Here is a 13764-nt window from a genome sequence, read left to right on the forward strand (position 1 = left end):
TTCCTTGCGGTGGAACCGATGGGGAGAGATGCCCTCGCCGTGCGGGGCGGCTGCACACAGTCACACACCTACGGAGAGAGATTTTTTCCCCGGAGAAAATGTCAGTGGAGGAAACGCTGAGGTTTTACAACTTAAAGCAGCCCGGCCGAGCCCAAGCGCCTTTTCCCTCGGCCGCTCCCGCGGGAGGAGGGCGGTGCGGGATCCCCCGGCCCCGCAGCCGGCAGCCCCGGCACCCGCTCCGCTCTTTCTCCCCGTTTATATCTTGACTTTCCTTCGAAAGGCGGCGAACGAGCGAGCCCCGAGCGGGGATGAGCGGCGAGCCCAGCAGCCCGGGGCTCGTTCCGAGCTTTGACGAGCGGGGTCGGTGCGTTCGGCCGCGTCGGGGGCGCGGGGGGTTGCGGGGAGCGGCGGCGCCGTCGGGACACGGGATCCCGGGGGCTCCTGGCCCGTGTCGGAGAGAAATCGCCTCTCCACGAAGCCGGCTCGGACTGATATTTAGTGAGAGCCGCCCCCGGCTTCTGAAGCGAACCTACTAATGATGGTGATTATTATAATAACAGCAATCGGGCTCTGACCGGGCGCTGTCGGGGCCGCCAGGGCCGTGCTCAGCAGCATTTTCCGTGCCGTCCCGGGTCCCTCCGCCTTAATGTCGCCCGGTCAGACCCCCCCGCAGCCCGGCCGGCCCGGGTCTGCCCCTCCCCGGCCGCGGGGAGCAGGCTCGGAGCCCACCGAGGGGCTGGGTACGAGGCGCAGACACTTCCAGGAAAAGATTAATACCCGCAACAGAAGGTTAGCGGAGTTATTATCCTTTTCAATTCATTTTTTACTTAAAAACGCAATGGAATTATTCGTTTTATTAAGGAGGAAGAAATTAAAGATTAGGCTTTAGACGGTATTTTACCTCCCTCTAATCGCCTCTGGGATCGGATTGGAGTAATCCTGACGACGAGATGAATTCGCCGGTGACTCGGATTTTGAGCGCATGTAGAGATACGTTATGATCATAATGCAAGTGAGCAATATCAAGAACATAGCTTAGGAGCGAATGAAACGCAAAACCGATTACGGGGAAAAAGAGAACAGCAGCTTTCCCGGGCAGAACACGAAATCGACTCGAGGCAAAACTTTTGCCCTTAATTCCTCCGACGCTTTGTAACTCTGGGAGGCCGGCGGGCCGGGTCCGTCCCCCTCCAGCCCCTTCTGCCGGGGCTCGGTACGTGCCACCCCCTAGGAGAGCCCGGGGGTGAGATGGGGGGCTGGCCCTGCCTGCAGACCAAAAAAAGAAATCGGCCAAGAGGTGACTTTCCATCACCCTCAGAGTCTGTAAATGTCTCTGCCTCGGAAAAAAATTCAAAAAAAAAGAAAAAAAAAAAGCCTCCCTGCACCAGCACGGCTAGAGGGTCTTAGCATTGCGGCAGATACATAACGTTGCTAAAAACATGCGATGGCATCGCGGCAAAGCTCGGGACAGGGCTAAAGAAAAATACATCGACATTGATTTTAGCATGTTGCGGGCTACTCCAGCACTAGCAAGGCTCCACCTCTGAGACAGAACGGAAAGATTTCCCAGAAAAGAAAAATAATTTTGTAAAATGCCTTTTAGGTGGGTATTTAACAATCAGGCAGGAACACAAGGTTCTGTGTGCGCTGCGGAAAGAAAGGGAGGTACATCCACAAAGGAGTAACGAATAGTCAGGCTCCCGCTCCTCCAAGAGCGCATCTCAGTGTCGAGGAGGCCAGTGTAATTGTAATGGCAGGGCTGTAATTGCTGCTTTGGGATATTTACCCTGCTCAAATGACACTACATATTTTACTTTCAAACACACGTCAAAAAGTCAATCCCAAAAAGACCAGTTAAGAGCAAGCTGTTAACATATTAAGTATATGGGATTTGAAGCTCTAAAACCCACTCAGCAATAATTCCCTTCTTCAGCACCAATCAAGAGGAAATTTGCTTAGATTGAATTAAGTGCAAATTGCTCTGAAGGAGGAAACTCTCCTCGGGCAGACACGGAATCAGCGAGAGGCACCGCGGCCCCGGAGAAGCGGGGGTCGGGGGCAGCTGCCCAGCCCAGCGCCGGGGGGACGCGGCTCCGGGTCCCCCACGCCTTGTCCCCCCCCCGGGTCTGTGACACCGGCCGGGGCTGGAAGCAGTCGGTAAGAGGCGGGCGGCTGCGGGAACCCGATCCGAGGCGGTAATTACGGTCTTAACACCGCGATCCGTCTGCCGGGGGTGGGAGCGGGGGCGGCGGTGCCCGCCCCGGCTGAGGGAAAGCGGGGAGCGGGGATGGAGCATCGCGGCCGGGGATCCCGGCACGGCTCGGGCCCCTGGTCCGCAGGGCCGTGTCCATCGAAGCGCCCCCGGGGTCGGCGCCGGCTCCTGCCGCCTGCCCCGGGGCAGCGCGGGGACGGGGCGCCCCCTCCGCGGGGCACGGCCGGACCCTCTCCCGCCGTCGAAGGCCGGTGCCGGCGGGGCAGCCCTCCCTCCGCAGCTCCCCCTGCTCCCACGGCAGCGCCCGTCGCGCAACAGCCGGTGCGCCGCCTCGTCCTGCTCCTGCAGGGCCGGGGGTCACTCGGGGCGGCATCGGCCGAGGATGCCTCCCTCCGTCCGTCCCTCCCCAACCCTCGCTCCCGCTTCCCTGCAAGAGGGTCCTCCCGGGCCGGGGCGGGGGGAGTAGCGGGGACACACGGCCTTTTGCGGGCTCCCCGGCTGGCACCGAGCGGCGGGGCCGCGCCCCCCCTCCGCAGGCAAGACGCAGGACCCCTTCCTCCCTCCCCCGACCCCCGGGAAGGGCGACGCCGCCGCCCCGCGGGGCCCCTGCGGGCTCTGCCCCCGGGAGACCCTCGGCTGCTCGCGGCAATTTCGGCAGCGGCCTCTCGGTCGCCCCGGGCCGGCGGGAGGAGCGGGATCTTGTTCCGTCGCCGAAGTGTGGAGCGGTGGGACAGGAGGCGAAGGCAGAAGCCCCTCACCCACCGCCCTCTCCGCAGTGAGTACAAACCCCGGGCGCGGGGGCTGCTCGCCCAGAGCGGGGCCGACAGGCTTCCCTGAAACACACGGGCAGCGCTTCTGTTCAGGTGCACACGTATCTATAAGCGGTGTGCGTGTAGAATATTTCTTCGAGTATCTCTACCGGTCCTGAGTTCTGAGTATTTGTGCTGTTTATGTATTATTTAAGGACAGAGAAGCTACACCTAGTGTATATGCAGGCTATTTTTTTATTATTATTCTAAATAGTGCTTTAGCTTAAAAAGACGCTCTCTCCTCCTACCTCCTTTTCCTTCTCATCCCCAGCCCCAGGTTTACATTAATCACAAGCACTCGTTGGATTTGGGCCGGGAGGCTCCCGCACAGCCTCTCGCCGCTCTCGCCGTCTGCTCTTCGCAAGTTCCCTGCTCATTTGTTTACTGTGATTTCCAAAAGCTCACGGCCACCTGACCTTGTTCTTTAAAGCAGCGAGCAGGCGAGGAACAGTCCCAGGAGCAGAGCAGCCTCCCTCCCTCCCTCCCGCAGACACACATCCCCCCACGCAAAAAGAGAGCTCGGGCTGGAAAGTGGCAAGGGAACAAACCGCTTCCCCTCCAGCCGCTTCTCCTGCAGCACCTCGTTTGACAAATACCCTGGCGCTTGCCCTTGAATTGGGTTTCACATCCCTATTTAGCACTTGGACAATGATTTTTAGATGATGTCATTTAAAGCCAAACAAGAAAATTGATCTCGGATTTGCTTGGCCTCTAAAGCCTGGTTAAGCAGATTGGAAATAATAATAATAAAAAAGAGAGAGAGGGAGGCAGAGGGGAGAGAGGCAAGGAGGGAGAGACGCCTCCTTCCCTGGGCGGGGGAGGCGCGGGCGCCAATGAAAAGTAGCCGCTTACTGGAGGGGGGGGAAACTTTTCCTGTTGACTGTTGGAAGCAATTGAGCAATTATCTAGTTTACCTTCTCCTCTTGGAAGTTAACGATTGGCGAGATCTTGGCTGCGTTATTGACACAACACTTTCTATTGATAGGAATAAGTAGCGATTGTCCCGAGTCACTGGTGCGCCGGAGGGAACCGCGATGGGCTGGCGCGAGTCCACTGGGCTGAGGCGGCTGGTTCCGCGGAGGAGGCTCTGGTGATGGTGGCGGCGATGCTCATCTCCCTACTTGCTGATCAGTGACAAGAGAAGGGGCAGAGAGAGTGAAAGAGAGAGAGAGGGGAGAGGAGAAAAAAAAAAAAAAAGGAAAAAAAAAAAAAAGAGGCGTCTACCAAAGCGGCTCAAACCGGGCGAACAAATGCAATCCAGCCATGGACAATAGTGGCCACCACACGGCGACCAAAATCCTAGCGACTCCTCCGTCCAGAGAAAGCCTGTCTGCCAGGAGCAACATGATCAGCTCGCCCAAGCCCCTCGCCTTCTCCATTGAGCGCATCATGGCGCGGACGCCAGAGCCCCGCTCCATCCCCGTCCCGCAGCTCCTCCACGGCTCCGCGGCCAAAGGCGACCCCAAGCACCCGCTGCACCTCAGCTCCTCCATCCCCTGCATGATCCCCTTTGTCCCGGTGGCGTACGACCCCCTGCCCAAGGCGGCGGCGGCCGGAGCGGAGCCCAGGAAGGCTCATCTAGACTCTCCCTCGGCCGCCTTCAGCTGCGGCGATCTCTTGAACTGTGCCCTGAGCCTGAAAGGAGATTTCCCCCGCGACGCCCTGCCCTTGCAGCAGTACAAACTGGTAAGACCCCGAGTGGTCAATCACTCCTCCTTCCACGCCATGGGAGCCCTGTGCTATTTCAACCGAGGCGACAGCCCCTGTCACCCGTCCTCCAGTGTCAACATCCACCCGGTGGCTTCTTATTTCCTCAGCTCCCCGCTGCACCCGCAGCCCAAGGCTTACCTGGCGGAGCGCAACAAGCTGGTGCTGCCGGCCGTGGACAAGTACCCGGCGGGGGTAGCCTTCAAGGACTTATCGCAGGCTCAGCTGCAGCACTACATGAAAGAAAGCGCTCAGATCCTCTCGGAAAAAATCGCCTACAAGACCTCGGAGTTCAGCCGCGGCTCCCCGAGCAGCAAGCCCAAAGTTTTCACGTGTGAAGTTTGTGGAAAGGCAAGTAGAGCCGCAGCTCGCCTCCCTTTTCCTCCCTGCTTCCCCAGCCTCCCGCCCCGTCCTTCTGTCTGTCCGCCGGGTTGTCGATCGCTTGTTTGATTTATTTTTAGACGACGGCTTCCCGTCGACGTTCTCGCCTTCTAATCACAATTTTTTAATTTTATTTTATTTTTTGTGTGTGTGTGTGATTTCACTCTCAAGGTATTTAATGCACATTATAACTTAACTCGCCATATGCCGGTGCACACGGGAGCCAGACCCTTTGTTTGCAAAGTTTGCGGGAAGGGCTTCAGACAGGCGAGCACGCTGTGCCGGCACAAGATCATCCACACCCAGGTGAGCCTCCATCCTTCCTTCCTTCCTTCCTTCCTTTCCTCTTCCCCCCAGCCCTCTCTCCTCCCGCTTTTTTGGGGGGGGAGCTCCGAGGTGCACGGGGCGGCTCAGCCCGCGCCCTTAAGGGATCCCGTTTGCTCCGAGCGCGGTGGGTACCGCGGGGTGCCCTGCACTGGGAGATAAGGCGCAGACTCCGCGAACCCGCACCCAGACCCCGCGTACCCGCACCCAGACCCCGCAAACCGACCCACGAGCCGTGGTGACTCAGCGTTTGTTTCCCTCTAGGAAAAGCCGCACAAGTGCAACCAGTGCGGCAAAGCCTTTAACCGGAGCTCGACCCTGAACACACACACGCGAATACACGCTGGCTACAAACCTTTTGTCTGTGAATTCTGTGGCAAAGGATTTCACCAGAAAGGTACCAGCCTGCAGCGCCCTCTCCCTCGCCCGGGCCCCCCCGCTAGGCGAGGTCAAGCGTCGGGACAATTTGCGATGGGGAGAGAGGGAGGGAAAGTTGATTTGGGTTTGAGTTTATGTTCTTAGCGATGTAGGTTAATTTTAAGCCTCGCTAGCCCCTACGCATCCCCTCGGGTGCGGCCCACGGAGCGGTGCCGGGCTCTGGTTTTTGGGGAGCGCAGGAGCAGCGCCGGGTTTCCGCGCAGCGCAGCTCGCAGCTTTCGGTGCGGTTCGGCAAACGAGTTCGCCGACTTTCCCCACTTCTGAGGGCAGGCGGTTAGTTAGTTTGTCTCCTCGTGTTGCTGGGAGGGCTGAGACAGGTGGTTTATAGCTGCAGTTGGTACGGTTTTCGTTTATTCGTTAATTTCGGAGGAACAGCCGCGGGAGGACGGGGAGAAGGCGGGTGTTTGCTAGGAGATGGGCGGTCATTTTCGGCTGAAGCTGAGCTCAGGACGGGAGAAGGTTTGGGGATTTTTTTTCCTCCTCCTCTTTGCAGCGTGCTGTTCTCACGCCCGGGTCCCTTCGCCCCTCTCGTTTCGCTCCCAGGCAATTACAAAAACCACAAGCTGACCCACAGCGGGGAGAAGCAGTTCAAGTGCAATATCTGCAACAAGGCTTTCCACCAGGTCTACAACCTGACCTTCCACATGCACACCCACAACGACAAGAAGCCCTTCACCTGCCCCACCTGCGGCAAAGGCTTCTGCAGGAACTTTGACCTCAAGAAGCACGTCCGCAAGCTGCACGACAGCGCCCTGGGGCTGCCCCGGGCCCCGGCAGAGCTGGGGGGCCCCGAGCCGCCCCCCCCGGGGCCGCTGCTGCCGGGGCCGCCGCTCCCGCCCTGAGGCCGCAGCCCCCGCCGCCTCTCTGCATGCACCTGTTCAGCGGTTTTGTGTATTATGCTCTATATCGCCACTATCGTTTACGGGACTGACTGTTTCCTCTTTTTAATTTTTTTTTTGTTGGTTGTTTTTAAAGACTCTATTTTTTTTTTTTTTGCTGTCGTTGGAGAGATGGTTTAAAAAAAAAAAGAAAAAAAAAAGAGAGAAAGCGTCAAGCCAATTTCTGCTGTATTTATTTGGGATCTGTATTACCCGACCCGGGAATGCTGCACCACTTTAATTATTTCGATGTATATATATATTTCCATTGTGTTGATCCTGCCCCGTCTCCGTTGCCTGCTGGTTATCCCCCGTCTTCTTGGTTTCCTCCTCTCCCCCTTACCCCGAATCTCCTTTCTCTATGGACAGAGCTGGTTCGCTGTGTACGGATTTGAATTTTGATTCTTGCACGTGAAAAGAAAAAAAAAAAGAAAAAGAAAGAACGAGTTGACCTGGTGGAAATAAATGTTTGAAGCGGAGCGAGCGCGGTGGCGGGGCTGGAGCCGCCGGGTGGGAGCGGGGAGGGGGAAACGCGGCGCCGTCTAACGACGAACCTCCCCCACTTCCTTGCCAAAACACTGAAACAACCGCTAAAGACTTTAATTAAGAGGGGTAATTAGTTCGGATTGATCAAAGGCGGGTCGTTATGTTATTAGCTGCTCAGCAGCCTCTGCCAAGCCGAGCGGTGGAAGCGGAGCCCGCTCGCCGCTGGGCGGCCGCGTGTGTCCCCGGGAGCGGGGATGGAGACCGGGGGCCGCCCCCCCGCCCCGGGAAGGGCACCTGCCGCCCCGCCTGGGGTGCCGTCCGGGCCCCCCGAGGCCTCGGAGGGAGCCGAGGAGAGGGCAGCGCGGCCCGCGGGGCTCGTCCCGCTCTCGGAACGGGGGAGTCGGTCCCGCGGGGCACCTCAGCTCCTGCCGTGGATGCTGCGGCGCCCGGAGCTCTCCCTGGGGTTTGGATGCGCGGGAAGAAGCGAGACGCGGCGGCTCTAACGGCGCCGGGAGCGCTCCCTCCAGGAGAGGGCCGGCCCTGCCCGGCCGCGCTCCCGCCCCTCGCGCTTTGCCCCCGGCGGGTCCGGCCCCGCGGCTCGGGGCGGCTCCTGGGGAGGCGGCCGAGAGGGGAGGCGAATCTTTCTCCCCACGCACCCCTGGGGTCGATGAAGAAACCCTCTGAACGGAGCGCTCCCCGAGAAATCCCAACGCAACAGGTCGGGTCCCCGGCTGGGCCAGGCCCCCCGGCGCCTCCCTCCCGGCTCCCCTGGGGAGCAGCCCGGAGCCCGGCGGGGGCTGGGGGCGGGCGGCCCCCATCGCGCCCCGCCGGCACGGGCTGTGGGGCCCCCCCGAGGCGGGCTCCGCTCCCGAGGCCGCGGGGAAACGCGGAGCCGCTGTGCCAGGCGGGCGGAAGGCGGCCGGGGTCGGGGCGTGCGGGGAGGGGGATGCGGGGGGCGAGGGACCGGCTGAAGGGACCCGGTTAACGGGAGGCGGGAAGGAGCTGGCGGGGAGAGGCTCTTACGGAGAGGGGGTGACGAGCTGAGCTTCCCTCGGGGACCCGTCCCTGCGGTCGTTTCCCCTCCAGCTCTGCCGTCCCCGGGGCCAGGGCAGCAGCTTCGGCTGGGATGGATTCCTCCCAAACCAGGCGATTGCGCCGCTGGTTCCTCCTCTTCCCGCGCTGTCCAAGGTTAACTTCTGCCACGGGCAATGAGAGGTGAGAGGGCCCAAAGCCCCCACCGAAGAGATGTGGGTCAGCTGCTCCTGCGAGCCTCTTCCTAGAATGAAACAAATTGAAGCAGAAGTCCAATTTACTTTTCTTATCACCCGGTAAGTGCGACAGTACGAAATACTACAAGTATCTTGGCTAGATGCTAAGTATCTTCATTTTATAACTCTTTTAAAACAGTTCCAAACTATTCAAGCGCTGCAGGCACACTGGTGCAGTCACAAAAGTGTTTCGTGTCACGACAAAAAGATATGAATGTAAATGTATGATTAAATGAAACGAGAATCTAGTCTAAGCACCTTGTGATGAGCGTGTAACATCTGCCTCAAATCAAACATCCACGTGAAAGACACAGCAGAGGACTCTGCCCTTTGGCTACTCAGGCACCTAGCAAATCTTTGCTCTACCTTGTTTCTCCAGATTGTTAGAATAAGTGCTGGGAGAGATGAGTTATTGGGGCTCACCAGACAGAGGCAGTTGGAGCAGGAGAGAGAACTTCTGAAATTGCTTGACTCTAAACCATTTATAGATCTATAAGCAGTACTTGGTGTTTTGCTTTCCCTCCTGTAAAAGTCACCGCGTAACCTGAGTTGTTCTGTTTTCCTCCTGATGAAAACCACTATCTTGCTAAGGAACTTCCATGCCAGAGTGACCGTGATTTGAAATAGAGTGGAAATGAGGCACTTTAGTTTTATTCCAAGGTGAAGTAGAGAAAGTCAGTGATAGGCATGGACAAGCATTTCTCCTTCCTAGATTTATTGAGGTAAACACTACAGACGTGGGACTTCACAGGGAGATGAGGATAGCTCATTTGTTATGTCGCTTTATAAAACCATGTTTGTGTCAAAGGCTGGGATTAATACATGTCTTGGAAGGCCTGTGCAGCATTACCTTTCATTTCCTGTCTTTAAAGACTAATCTCAGGTTAAGTGAATGTCTAGTTAATGGTCAGAGGCAATTCAAAGCTGGTGAAATCATCATGAGAGACAAAAGCTTAATTTCATAGAGAACCAAAGCTTAGAGTTGCCAACAGCCCTCCTTCCTACAGACAAGATTAACAATGTTTATCTTTTTTTTAAAAGAAATTATTTATCGTGAATAATTTTGAAAGGAGAAGTAGAGTCAGCTATACATAAAGGCAAGAATAAATGTTCTAGTTCCTGCTTGCCCGTTAGCATCAGTGCCACATCATCATGCTCTGTATGACAACCGGTCAGCCTCTAGCCTCTACTAGTCCCTCGTGGATGATGCGCCTGGATCTGCTAAACTAGACCTGCAGAGCTGAGCATTAGCATCCTGGTGACACTGCAGCCCACCCCCCCGTCAGTCGCAATAGCTTCACTTTAGCACTGAACAAAAAGGAGACAAGTCTGGTGCCTATGGGATTTCTGAGCAAAGAGCCCTTGTAGAGGAGGAGTTGCTGCCCTCTACTCTGCCCCGTCCCCGCCCAGGATTTCTCAGATGGGACTGAACTTCTGTGCTTGTCAGACTCTACAGCTGGGTTAATGCGTGTCAACGCTGAAAGCGCTCGCTGTCTGAAAGAACTACCAGAATTACCAGAGCTGTCATATATCACTGCAGAAACAAAATACAGCAACAGCAGGATCTTATCACAGAGTCAGATTCAAAATTCTTTCGGAAGCTGAAATGATACTGGCTTTGCCTTGGTGATCAGACACTTCCCAACAGAAGAAAAAGTGTGTGTGTGTGTAAGAGACAAATGTATCAGTAATGACCCTTGCTATTTGCATTTTGTTGTTGTTGGCACATCAAAGTGTAAACTAAGCCCAAAGATTTTCAATAGCTACCCAAACCCATCCTCTAGTTCACAGGTAGTTAAATAGAAATCCAGTATATCTCAAGGCATCTAAAAAGGATATTGGGCAATAGCTAGTTAAGGAAGCATTTTTGGGTTTTTTTTTTTTATTATTATTCTTTATTACCACTGTGGTGAAAATAAGAGGAATAAAGAAAGTGCCACAAATTCTTGTGGAGCCAGCTCAAATGAAGGCATGTTGGTTACAGCTTAGTATCTGAACAGTTTCATTGGGCAGTACTTGAAAAGTAGAAATTGGAAAACTTATATTCTGCACATCATGTGCCACACTTAGTATGGGACGGATGCCATTGTCTTCTCTGGTGTTTTGTAAAGAAATGTGGACCTAATTTGCATCTAACATTTTGACATGCTAATATGAAATAATTATAACTCTGTAGGTATGTAAGTCTTTCCACCCACTGGATATTTGGCTACCGATTTGCTCAGGTACTATCTGTAGAGAGGGAGAATTGTGTTGCATCCTGCTGGCAATGGTAGTTGTGATAATTGAGGAGTAACTCCCACCTCTCCTGTAAGAGCAGTGGTAGCTCCAGCTCCGCTCCATTCTGCGTCCCCCTTCCCCTCCTGGTCTGAGGCAGCAGGATGGGTTACTTTTAGATGACCAAAGAGCCCACTGCAACCCTCTGCAGCTGCTGGCTGGACTTGTTGGTCCTGGGGATTTGGAGAAAGCTGTCATTTTATTTCAGTGAGCTGTGACTCTTGAAACAACACCAAACTTCTTGTTCTAAAACCTCAGGTGGTATTATTAAGTATGAGCAGCGTCTGTCTTTGGTCTTCCTTTGAAGCTGTCAGGGAAGTTATTTAATGGTTCCACTGTTCTGTCACTCCATTGTAACCAAATACTTGCATATTTGATTAGGCACATTATTAAATCCAGTAACCACACCTGTGGAAAGACAAAACCTCTTCCCTTTCTAACTTTGAGATGGGTAATATTTCACCATTATTATTATGTCATTTCTGAGACACCATCTTCAGTTATCAATCAATTAAAACTCACAGAGAAACTAGTTTTCTGATATTTTTTCTGAATAATTCTAGGAAAAGTTAATATATAATACCTTATAATATAACATGAAAATGGAACAGTGATGCTTTGCAAATGTAAGCCTGAGCAACTTAATCTGCAACTGCACAGGTAGGTTAAACATTTATTTTCAGGAGTGGGACTGTAAGATTCAGTTGCAGACTGATACAGTATGTAAGAGAAACCTTGATTCATGGTACTTTAGCCTAGAGAGATTAAATACAACTGATGGCAGAAAATAAACCTCTTCAAACTATTTCTAAAACACCTGTTAACCTCTTGATATTAGCCATGACGCATCTGAAGAGTTTACACCTCCACATGAAAACCTTGCCTAAATCAGATTTAGAAGAAAAAATCTTGAACAAGAACTTTCTTTCTAACTAACAATAATGAAAACCCCCTGGATGATAAACAAGTTCAGGTGAATATTTTTTTTTTCTGAACAAATGAGAATTTGTAAGAGTGATCTCTGATGAAGAAGTTAAACAAAATCTGAACCACATTATGTCCAGAAAAATAACCATTTAGCTCTAACTAGAAAAGGCTTTGCTTTTTGTTTCTTTTCCTGTGTTTATAAAAGATGCAAAAAAAAAAAAAGTCACTCTTGTATTTTAACCAACTATATTCTAAAAGAATGATACATTCTTGAAAAAAATACTACAAAATAATTATGAGGAATGCAGGAATCACATATTTTTTTCGCTCGAAGCTTATCAGCAAATACATTAATCTACCTTTTCATAAATAAGAATATATCTTAAAAAAACACTTTTGGCTACTTTAATTGAATACTAGAACCTGAGGGCCAACGCTGCCTTATGTCCAGTAACACTTTTGCATTCTGCAGACCTGGGAAGTGCAAGAGATATAGAGAAATAAATTTAGATTATATTTTTCAATTTATGGGAACATCCAGTGTGAAAAGCCACAGTAGAACCGGCTAGAATTGGTAAAGACCAAAACAAATGCATAATTACTTTTTTGGACAACCTGTAATTACTATGATTTCACATAGTAAAATAATAGACTCTTGGTTTGCTAGTCCTAAGAAGCAGAGACACCTGTTCCTACAAACAGTTTCTTCTGTTCTTGAGGAGTGTGCTGGTTCTATAGGTATGGTCTCACAGACCACTAGAAATGCAGTGTACACTTTTTTTTGGTGTGAAAATATTAAATTATGTAAGGATTATAACTACAGTGGACTGAGTGACCCCAAAATAGATCTGCCACAAGACAGGCAGCTGAGTCTCCAACAATGCAAAATTATATATGTTTTTTTTAAAAAAGAAGCCAAAAAGTGTTTTAAATCCTCCCTGATGCTGAGTATTATTGCACACCAGACTGTCTCGTAGTGGAGGCTATAGTGGGTAAGAGCTACTTTAATTTGTGTAAGCAAACGAGTATATCACAGCTGAGTTGCATTTACTATATTAACTTACATCTGTCTCTACACTTATTACAGAGAGTGCTACCTTACAAGATTTTTTTCTGAGTCATTTGTAGAAATTTGTTTGTCAAATCAGCATTTGTAACTCTCCGTAGAAGTTTACAAATAGATTCTTGATAAAGGAAGAACAAAAACTTATTGAATTGGGAGGAGTTTGCTTGAAACCAGAAATAACCAGCTTAAGCATGAGGAAGAGTCTGCTGGGTTGGGTTCTTGCCTGAGGAGCTCATGCTTGCATTCAAACATCCCTTCTGCTTCATATGATTCTGAGCACTCCAGTAGTGTCTGTCCCATGCTATAGAGTCAGGGTGCCTTTTTTGGTCTTTCCTGCTTTCCTTGGACTTCTTCTCGTCACATAAATGACAAACAGTCATAGGATCAGAAAGAGAGTTGGAGAGTGGACTTGGGTCCCAGAACTGCGGCATGTGACTGGCCCGTTACAGCTGTTTAGTACCAATATTTTGCAAGCAAATGACCTTTTAAAATGCGGACTAAGTAAAAGAGATCTTATTATGCTTAAGCAACTCATAAGCAGATAGAAATCATTTAAATGTGAATGTCAGGTGTCTCGGGAGCATTCCGCAGTCCCCAGGCTGTTTGCTATTGTAGATTCTGGGAATTAAGTTTTCATTCTGTGAGTGCCAGAAAAAGACTGCTGTTTAGTTAGGGTGGAGTTGCAGTAATTTTGAAAGATCTTAGTTTCACCCTAGTGCACAGTGAAGTTAAATTCCAGGATTATGAGATCATTTGCTAACCAACATTCTTGCTTTTCCAGAGTTGTTGGTCATGCTATTTGTATGAGCTGTCTGCTTCTTTTACAGAGCTCTTAGCCTGTTGGTTTTTTTTTGTTTTGTTTTGGTTTTTTTTTCATTTCTTAAGGAGCATGAAGCATCAACTTGTAAAATGCCCCACAGTCTTATCCAAGGCCTCGATATAGTTAATCCCTCCCCCTCTTTCTTTCTTTAATCAAGTTGTTGCCAGACAC

General features: G+C 51.9%; 1 protein-coding gene across 1 annotated transcript; it reads left to right on the forward strand.

Moving 5' to 3' along the window:
- Positions 1-4267: 4267 nt before the first annotated feature.
- FEZF1 (FEZ family zinc finger 1) lies at positions 4268-6713 on the forward strand. The gene is made up of 4 exons (XM_069850059.1): positions 4268-5079; positions 5281-5415; positions 5698-5830; positions 6415-6713. The coding sequence occupies exons 1-4, from the start codon at positions 4285-4287 to the stop codon at positions 6711-6713; spliced, it is 1362 nt and encodes a 453-aa protein (XP_069706160.1). The 5' UTR covers positions 4268-4284.
- Positions 6714-13764: the final 7051 nt, after the last annotated feature.

Source organism: Phaenicophaeus curvirostris, chromosome 1, assembly GCF_032191515.1.
Source record: "Phaenicophaeus curvirostris isolate KB17595 chromosome 1, BPBGC_Pcur_1.0, whole genome shotgun sequence".
NCBI classification, from domain to species: Eukaryota; Metazoa; Chordata; class Aves; order Cuculiformes; family Cuculidae; genus Phaenicophaeus; species Phaenicophaeus curvirostris.